The sequence below is a fragment of the Seriola dumerili genome, unplaced genomic scaffold (genome assembly GCF_002260705.1).
Source record: "Seriola dumerili isolate Sdu_G_001 unplaced genomic scaffold, Sdu_1.0 BDQW01000066.1, whole genome shotgun sequence".
NCBI classification, from domain to species: domain Eukaryota; kingdom Metazoa; phylum Chordata; class Actinopteri; order Carangiformes; family Carangidae; genus Seriola; species Seriola dumerili.
Genome location: NW_019174321.1, coordinates 4,433,902 through 4,444,295, shown reverse-complemented (window position 1 = coordinate 4,444,295; position 10,394 = coordinate 4,433,902). Strand labels below are relative to the sequence as shown.

The following is a 10,394-nucleotide window of genomic DNA, read 5'->3' as shown; positions in this document are numbered from 1 at the left end:
TATAATACAGTGAACGTGAAGCAGTTTCATGGTTTGCTTTATATTTTGCAGCCTACTGTATCTACAAGAATAGTAGCAGACGTGCTAACGTGCCAACTATTTATCACAGATTCTGTTACGCTGTGTCATATGGAGAAGTGCTGAGTGCCGGGCTGAGCATTCACAGCTATAGATTTGCTGATAAGACAATGTGTGCGCTGATGTCCTCTTGCCTTACACTGGAAACGTAAGCCTGTCCTTGAAAATCATGCCAAGTTTTATCTAGAATTTGCTGAATATGACGAAGTGCAGACTAATGTGATGTAATATAAACTCCGACTATACATCCAGCAATAAATGCTACGATTATCAACACCGTTTTTGATTTTTCTTTTCTTTTGTGGGATAAACTTACACTGTAATACAAACCAGAACGACAGTTTACAACCTACTTTGCCTTTCACGTCTACGTTTACTCTAACAATCTACGTTTTCAAGGTGAAACATCTGTCTATAGTACAAATGAGCCACCACATTTTTCTTCAAATTGCACTGGATGAAAGATAATAATGAAACCTTTAAGGTGTTCTCATCAAAGTTAACTGACATAGTAGTTGCTGAGTTGTGTTAATTGCACTTTGACACATCCACAAGCAGACAGACAACTTGTGTAAAGGCTGCCTCACCACCACACAGTGCCTATTAATACTGTAGTAGTATGCACAAATGCTGCCATGTTTGGAGTACAAAATAGTGAGAAAGATAAACTGTTTTCATCCAGTGTATCTGAGTAACAGATATGTTTGATCTGTCCATGTGTTTGTCATGCCCTTCGTATAAATAACTCCTTTAGTTTCTCTATCAGTGCATGCCATTCTTCTCGTTCTGCCAAGTGCCGTTGCTTTTGTTTAGTGAGGGTGTGCTTCCATACTTGTTAGCAGCTGACATTTTCTGGGCAGCCTCTGCCGCTGCATCCATCACCTGTTTCTCCTCCTGCTCAGTCTCTCGGTGGTAAAAATAGTTGAAGTTGGAGACGATGACGGGGACAGGCAAGGCAATGGTCAGGACACCAGCAATGGCACAGAGGGTGCCGACCATTTTGCCTCCCATGGTGATGGGGCACATGTCTCCGTATCCCACAGTGGTCATCGTCACCACAGCCCACCAGAAGCCATCAGGGATGCTGACAAACTGCGTCTGGGGCTCATCCACTTCTGCAAAGTAGATGGCACTTGAGAACAGAATGACTCCTATGAAGAGGAAGAAAATGAGCAGCCCTAGTTCCCTCATACTGGCTTTCAAGGTCTGACCCAAGATCTGAAGACCTTTTGAGTGTCGGGAGAGCTTAAAAATTCTGAACACTCTCACTAGTCGGATGATTCTTAGGATCGCCAGGGACATGTTCTGACTAGAGTTCATATCATCGTCAGGGGTCGTAGCCAGCTCTGTGCCTAGGGTCACAAAGTAGGGAATTATAGAGACTATGTCAATGATATTCATGATGTTATTGAAGAAATCACTTTTGCTGGGGCACACCACAAAGCGGACACCGACTTCAAAGCAGAACCAAATGATGCAAATAGTCTCCACAATGAAAAAGGGGTCTGTGATATAAGCAATGACGTCTTTAGTGGCAGGATGAGGGGCAGAACTGTCTTGGGTGCCATTTATATTTTGGGCTAAACCCTGGAGAAAGTCATTGTCCTCCCTGAACTCTGGCAGAGTCTCCAGGCAGAAAATGAAGATGGAAATGACGATGACAAACACAGAAACCAGAGCTACTGATCTGGCTGCACTGGAGCTCTCTGGGTATTCAAATAAGAGCCAGAACTGTCGCTGGAGTTCGTTGGTGGGCAAAAGGACCTCTGGCTCTTTAACAAACCCTTCGTCTTCACGGAACTGCTCCATCGCTTCATGACCCAACTCGTAGAAAACAATTTCATTAGCAAAAACATCTAAGGGAACATTGGCTGGTCTGCGGATTCTCCCCCCGGACTGGTAGTAGTACAGAATCCCATCAAAGGACGGGCGGTTTCTATCAAAAAAGTATTCATTTCTCATTGGGTCGAAGTAGCTTATCCGCTTCATGGGGTCACCAAGCAGTGTCTCTGGGAACTTATTCAGGGTGCTGAGTTGGGTCTCGAACATCAGGCCTGAAATATTGATGACAACTTTCTCATCTTTTTCTTCCATGCAATGCCTTTCAAACAAATCTTCATTCTCGTAGCAATCCTTCGCCATCTTACTGAAGACGCTGTCAGTCGGAGACTCGCTGTTGATCATGAGCTTCAGATTAGAGATCAAGCTGCCACTGCTGGAGTTCCCTTTTGCGGTCAGAGTTGGGGGAGAGGACGGTGACAGCCCCTCTTGACCGGACTGATGCCCACGTCGTCCTCTGTGTGGCGACTGGTGAGGAGAAGTGAGACGGCGGGTTAACAGATTCTGATCCGGGGCCTCTGAGGGGGGTGACGTTGGGTACCCGGAGTCACTCGGGTCACCCAGGTTGATGCCGACTTCATCCATGTTTTCAAAATTAACAAGAGGCACCTCCATTGCAGGTCTGTCTATCAGCGTGGTTTGAGCGCAGGAGACAGAGGAGTCGCCACCAGCAGTGCCACGCCGAAGATCCTGGCAGGGCCTCTCTCCTCCTGGTTATCATTCAGGCAGCTGTACTCTACTTTTGGATTCAGCCCTCTGTGTAATCTGTAAAAGACGAGGTAAAGCAAAGTTGTGTTAAATTTTGTTAAACGGTGCAATACAGTTTTGTTGGTAAAGAGATTTTTCTGTCAGCTCCTCTTTGCATCAGCAGAGAACCTGCCATCTGATACTGTGCTTGTACAGTTATTTTATTTCCCTCCCAAACTCTCTCCCATGACCTAAACGAAAACACTAGCTCGGCAGGTTCGGCTGTGAAAGTGCTTACAGGGAGTATGGATAATATTATTGCTGATCATGTGCTACAAAACTGAACATGTTTCATTTCCTTATGAAAGAAAAACATCTGAGCTCTTCACTGAAAACAGAAACCCGTCAAAACTGAAACACTATTTATTCCTCTCGGTATTTAAATGTCTATGTGTCTGTTTCTACCTGTCAGCAGTCAGTAGACTTGATTAATCCAACCCAGTCATGTTCAGGATAGTCTATCGGCATCACATTAACTTTATCTCTGAGTAGCTGTTTATCATTCCGTTTGTCTGGTTCGGACAGGTAACCAAATCCCAGCACACGCTTTTAAGCTGCAACCTCTATGTCCACTTGACACCAAGGGCCCTCATCTGACTCTATTTCCACTTGCATTGTAGCAGATAGCGTAACAGTCCAGGATATAGAATTGAATCTTCTTATGTAAGGATATCATGAGAGGGCTAACGCAAAAAAATATTGATCGTGCCATGTAAGCGAAGACGGGTTACTGAGTCCAAGAGAAAGGACAACTGAAGATGCAGAGAACGGAAAAGTGCTGCAGTGAGGTTCACATCACTGCATCTTAGACACTTTTAATTGTTTCTAAAAAAAAAAAAAGAAAAAAGAAAAAAAAAAAGCAACTTTTTGCTGCTAAAATCTCACCACTGATTTAACTTTGCCCTTTCTCACATTGAGCCGACATTGAAAAAGACTGTAAACAGATTCAGCTACATCACAATCCTCATTAGATCGGAACACGTGAATGTCCACAAATACATGCAAACATACAGTTCATCAAAAAGTGCAAAGTTTAAATCCAGCTGTGTGCAGATGTCCGCACCACTCACCCGTGTCCCCAGCTCTGCAGAAGTTGTCCTGCCTGGCAGCTCCGCTCTGCTCCCCCTTCCTCCCTTCACCCTCTCCCTCTTTCAGTCTCACAATCAAGAGTGTCTCTAGCTCTATTAAAGCTCCCATTGGGTAATCTGATACCCTATACGAAACCAGAGATGCCAGAGGTGCCCACACACACACTCACAAACATACAAAAGTGCCCGCACACAAACACACACATGCAGGCAACTCACTGTATTTTGAATGTGGGGGTCACCTGGCTTTGTTCTGCCTGCTCCCTCCTCCGTCAGTGGGATAAGTGAGGACGTTATAGGTAGCTCTCTGATAGGTGATTTACTCTGCAGGAGCCAATCGCTGTTTGACGTGGCGAAGGGAGAGTGGGGACCCACTCTTTCCCCCCCTTTCCTGCAGAGTAAGCATCCACATGCAGGATCATCCAATCCACCCTCACCTTGGGGATTATACTGTATTCTTCCCCTGTTACAGTACCTGTCACAGCTCTCAATACTTGCAGGAGAGCACATCTGCCCGAGGGAATCAGCTTTCTCTTGTTTACATCCTTGGTAATACATGCTGACGTGAGCTGTTATTTCATCTGACATCAGTATTCTGTGAAAGTCTATTGATATTTCAACTGTCACAGATGTTTTCCAAAATCTTCCCAAACATCTCCAGTCAACTTTTTGGTCATGAGGCAAATCTACAAACATATGCCACTTGCTCTTTGAAAAAACAATAATTAGGAGGTACTGGAATCAATTTTATTGATAAATACTTGAATGCTTCACTGAGGTAATTTATTCTGGGAACACATTTCCCCTAGAGGTGTTAAATATAGATTTATATGAGGGTTAATCGAGCTGACAGTGAGTAAAAAAAGCCATTTTCCAAGACAATCCTGCAGATGTGTTAGTGTTTTTCTCATTTCACCTCTGCACATGCCAGCAATTGAAGGTCTGTCAGATTAATAAAGTAGCTCTGTGGCTTTGAAGAAATATGACGAGCCTAATTAAAAGGTTAAATCTAAATCTGAAGAAGGCTACACTGCTGAATTCTCTTGAGGAACTAAAACTTTAATCAAAGTTAATCTTGTACTTTTTCAGAAGGGCGGCCAATTTGGCAACATGGGTTGAATATTGTGTTACCTGATAGAGAACCAGTTGTCTGAAGTCAGAAATAATTCCCTCATCTCACCCTCGTCCTGCTGCAGCCAGGAGTTGGCTGTCTGCTGGTCCCCTGTAACATTGCGGCGACAGCAGCACCACTGCAGGCACACGGCTTCAAGGTCACAGAAAACTGTTTCAAGACTTTACATTCTCCGCTCTGCTGTACATCATCACACACGGTCACCTCCTGGAGTCTCATTATGTGTGCTCACGAGAACATCATGAATATAAACTTGACACGTTTGTACCTGACATATACATTCAGGGATGCCCATTTATATAGAGTACTGAGCAATAGGGAAGCAGAGTGAGTGCATGTGCACACATCAACATCACACTGACTCAACATCCTTGTTGTAGAGGGATCTTTTTCCCTGTGTGATCCTGCACTGTCCTGGACATGTCATTGAGAAGGCAGTCAGCTGAAGCACGACCTGTCACTTAAACACTTCATAATAGGATTTGCTGCAGGCAAAGAGAGACAGGAAGATGGACAGTGAAGAGGACGACCGAAGACTGCACAAGTCAGAGGGTAAATAATCGATCCATTCCCCTGCAAAACGATTTGTGTCAGTAGAAGAGGGAAAGGGGAGGTAAATGGGTGAGATATGAACTACAGGAGGAGGTGGATTGCAGCTACTGCAGTGTCACTCGTCTCCAGAGTCCTGACAGGGTACCAGAGGGATAACGTCCCTCCCTCTGTCCTTCCATACAGCCCTCCATCCATCATCCATCCCTCCCTCCCTCCCTCCCTCCCTCCTCCCTGCCTGCCTGCCTGCCTGCCTGCCTGCCTGCCTGCCTGCCTGCGTCCAGTCCGGCCCTCCCTCCCCCCGATGACACTGTCACCTTACCCGTTAACAGACTGTGTTGACAAAGCAATTTCTCCATCAGTATGCTCGTGTGTGAACTACTGACACTGCACAGGTATAAACACCAACTGCACACCTTTATATAGCTCGACTTTGAGCCATGGTTGCCTGCTAGGAACAGCAACATCTGCTGAGAAAACAGAAATACATCCGCAACACTGGCGTGACTGAACTTTATCAGTGAAGGAAGTAGTTCAACTTTTAAAAAGCTGCTGCAGTAAAAGTACGTATGTGTATAGAATGATGTCCTGTGAGCCGTTTCTTACTAACATCAATGTTCTCGTAAACTCTTCACCTCTAAAGTAACTTACGCTGTCGAATGTAGCAGTGAAAATATATCACAATATTTCTTTGCTTTCTAACACATCCAGCAGTTACAGAGGAACATTATCATTCATTTGGAGTCGTGTTTCTGGGCACCTGGCAAAATGTAAGTCCAGTATTCCCTCTGCTTTAGCTCTGTTTTGATCTCAACTGACTCCAGAGGGAAATACCTGACTCTTTAGCTGCTAGTCGCTGACTGTGTCTGCTTGTCGTTCGCTGCTGAGCAGGTAGCGAATAAGAGCTTTTTTGGCTGAAAACTTTTTTGGCTGAACACAGCTGTCTACTACAGTGACGCTTACGAGTCATTTGATACAAATATTGATTAGCCATTTAACCACAGTAATTGAGTAAATGTACTTAGTTACGTTTCACCATTGCTAACTCAGTAATTACTGCAACAGTAATGTCTTTATCTTCACGTGTTTGCTGAAAAGGGTAAGTTGGGGAAAGTATCATCACATATCATCACATCTGTATTGCACTTATTTTTCTAATTTCATTTGGTCCAAAAAAATTTGAGCAGAAATGAATAAATAAATAAATAAATGTATTTTAAACCGTTGTAGTCTGTAGATGGCAGTAACAAAAGCCCGGAGCTACTCATCTTTGTGCACATGAGCTAAGTAATTCTATCTCAAAAGCTCATATGCTCATCCATTAAGGGTGACAGGATTTCAAAGTGCATGTCAGGTAGCACGGATTAGATATTCCAGCCTAGTAATCTTATAGCTGCTGTAAAGGCAGCTGGTTATTCCAGTCCAGTAATCCTACATATTGCGGCAAAGCTTCCTCCCATTGCAAATAACACATAAGGTTGGGTCAGGAGCATACAAGGGCATCGACAGCTACAGTTGATGAAACCCCCATGTAGCTCCAAACATAGTGCTAGGTAAGATAAAGTGGCATGTCTATTGAAAACCTCGCACGGTGCCACAAGTTCATACGGATTCAGTGTTGGCGGCTGAGCCCTCGCAGGGGCAGAGATCAGGGTTTCTCAGTCACAGGTTTGCGATCACTTGATATCCAGATGGGGACAGAGAGAGATTTTAAAGACAGATGTAAGATGCTCTTTTGATTAATAATAAATGATAATAAATTAATAAAAAAATAGGTTTGAAGTATATTTTTTATATTTCATTCTTTTGGAGATTCTTCTATGGTTTTGAAAACAGAATACAATTGAAAACAATAGCTGAAGGGACGTTTGAGCGTTCAAAAAGCTGATTTTGTAGCTTCCATGTCCCCAGTTTTAGTCTCTTGATCTTCATTTAACCAGGAAAGTCTCAGATTCCTTTTCAAGTGTCAATTGGCAAACATAGACAGATAGTTACAACTTTAGACAGATATCACATGATATACCTCAAAATCAGGATTTAACAGGAGCTGCCGAAAACCATCAAATAACTAAAAACTAAAACAACTTAACCAAAACTTCCGCAGCCAGTTCCTGCATCAGTGATTCGAATTCATAGACCTTATCCCGCAGTCTTGGAAACGACGGCAGAAGGAGAAGCAGAAGTAAAAGCTCTTTTACAGAGAGCATTGTGGACCTTTGCTGCACATCATCCCTCCTCTCTCCCCCCTCGTTCCCTGTCCCACTCTTTACCATCACTATGAATGAAGGCATAACGCTCATAAGGCAAACTGAACACTTTAGCTCCGCCCTTCTTCCTGAGTTTCACAAGCACTTTAACACTGTGTTACCCAACATCATACACACAGTATGCTGTTATACTGTTTCACTACAATGACATAAGTGTAAATAACCCTATATACAGCCTTACTGCAGCGTAGTTGGTCACACATCAAAATCTGAAGAGCCCCTCCAAACATGTTATGAGACTGTACTATAATACAAATACTGTCTGTTTATTTTGTTAGTTAGAAATTCTTTAAAGCGCTTCTGCTTCTTCTCAGATGTTTTGCTGAGTATTTCAAAGATACATTCACTATCTACATTTTTTGCAACTTGCTAAAAACCTAAATTAACAACACTTCCTCATTATGTTAACATTTCAAAACACACTGTCGCACCCAGGGAACACTTTAGCCTCAGTAGTGCGACTTTAGGTGTGTCTCGATCTGAACCGGACACAGTCTTTACACATCCATGACAAATCATAAACTGTTAGTCAGCTCTACATTTCTATATATGTTTGTGCAGCTTGGGTTCAGTGTCTCTGATACTCATTCTGACAGTTTGGTTGTAAAATTTTCAAAGGAGACCAGGGATATGACTGTAAACCCAGAGGGCTGAACGATGGGAACCTTTTTATTTTGGGTACATCATTTTCAGACTTGGGCGTGTCCGGTAACAGATTAATAAAAAAAAATGTAATTGAGTTGCATTTAAGGTTCTTTCAAAACATATTGTTTATAAATAAAATTTCATGTATAAGTTGCATACTGGACCATTATTGACTTCCAGACTAGTTGTAATGTCACAAACTCATCTCGTATGTTCACATCTTAAGCTTAGATGAAGCTGTTTTAGTGTCAAACTCTGCACAGACATCTTTCTGCACAGTGAGGGTCAAAAGGTCAAAATGAAGAAATGAGTGAAATGCATTTTTGAGTGGAGATGGATTTTGAGCCATTCTGTCTGTCAGTACATTTTCACCTACGAAAACAGTTTCCTGTCGTCTGTGAGCACACACTTCCTCATTGTTTGGACTGAGGATTTGGTCTGTAGTTGATACAGATGCCTGCGCTGATTCCTGTACCGCACCGTTACCCCACTAAGGAGATTATGCAACACAGGAGATCAGCCTGGAGATTCACCCTCATAGATGAACAGTGTGGACTAAATACTACAGACTTAATTGAAATGTCTGGATTGTTTCCAGCCTCACTAATCAAAAGACAAGCGCTAATCTTGGATGACTCCTTGGACCCGACACGGCAGGGGAGGAGGCGCGTGTTCACAACAAACCAATCAGAGCGCAGCCGCAACATTTAACACCACAATCCTCAGTGGTTTTAAACTCACTGATTAAATGATGCTTTTCCTTTGCAAACAACCATTCACTGGTTGTAGTTTTTTTTTTTTTCCTTCCCTTCACTTCATCTGCCGTTAAAGCATGAAACCATCCTTTAGTATCAACTGATGAACGCATCACACTGTAGATTTCTTCAAATGTACTATCACACACAGTGGCAAGAGTCATCTTCCATCCAACAGCCACACAGGGAGGACATGAATGCCATAAACCTTTCCACCCCCCCACCCCGCCACCATTATTTTGATCCCAACATTGCTCACCGTTGGACGGGGAGGATCCATGGCTGCAGGCGCTCCGAGCTCATCCAAAGCCTCCTGAGTTGCCTCCTCGTGTCCCCATATGGCCTGCTGTAGTGTCCATAAGGAGAAATGATCAGTGTGACTCATGACAGTGACAGTTTTTAACATTTAACTATGATGATCAGTTTAAAAAAAAATGTTTGATGGTGAAAATGTAATGTACAATTAAGGTTTCAGCATCAAAATCCTAAAGGTGTCAATGCTATTGCCACTAATAATGAAAACAATAATAATAATACAACAAGAATAATCACAGCAGCGCTTCATTTATCAGTTTAATACTTTAACACTTTTAATATTTAAAAACAATCAAAAAAATAAGGTGCATCAGTTTCTCCTTGAGTCATTTTTTTAATCTGGCTTTCATAACCATTATTCTTCTTCACATTATTCTCACACTGCATTAGTCTTTATAGTAGAAGCATTAAATTGAGTTTACCTTGTTATCCAGTGGTGAAAGGAGCTTGTCTAAACTCACTCACACATCCTCTCAGATTAAGTATCTTGACCAGGCGATGGCAGAGTCTTAAGGAGCGGTTGTAAATCTCCCTAAAGCGCACGGTTTTGACAGAAGGCAGGGCACCGACGGTTAAACGCAGCATAAACAAGACAGATGTTTTCAACGACAACACGGTCCCAATCGATTCGATCGGTCTGCAGTGACACGCAAATAAACAAAAATCCTCACACTTCCCCCTGTTCTTGTTGTGTTATTTCAGCTTTTGTGCAGGGGACACATGATGATGCCCCTTTGGTTATAAATGCTCTTGGGGACTGTGATACTGTGATAATGCAGCAACAGTAATAATATCTGCAAGACCTTCACATTAGGTCGGTCACCTGAAACCTCTGAATTCTGTGTCTTCTCTGCACAGAAACCTCTTTCCCTTGTCTGTCCGTCTGTCCGTCCATCTGTCCCCCATCAGAGTAACAAGCCAGAAACTTAAGTGAACTTTTGTTTGTGCAGCACGGGGCTCATTTTTCTCATTGCTAGTA

At 42.9% G+C, this 10,394-nt stretch overlaps 1 protein-coding gene across 1 annotated transcript; it reads right to left on the bottom strand.

The window, feature by feature from the left end:
- Positions 1-840: 840 nt before the first annotated feature.
- On the bottom strand, positions 841-2,532 carry LOC111219448 (potassium voltage-gated channel subfamily A member 10-like). Its single transcript, XM_022742128.1, has one exon. It carries the CDS (start codon positions 2,530-2,532, stop codon positions 841-843), a length of 1,692 nt encoding a protein of 563 aa, XP_022597849.1.
- Positions 2,533-10,394: the final 7,862 nt, after the last annotated feature.

What these genes read in the sequence shown, in the direction of transcription:
- LOC111219448 (XM_022742128.1), bottom strand. Translation starts at nt 2,532, where the DNA reads ATGGAGGTGCCTCTTGTTAATTTTGAAAACATGGATGAAGTCGGCATC.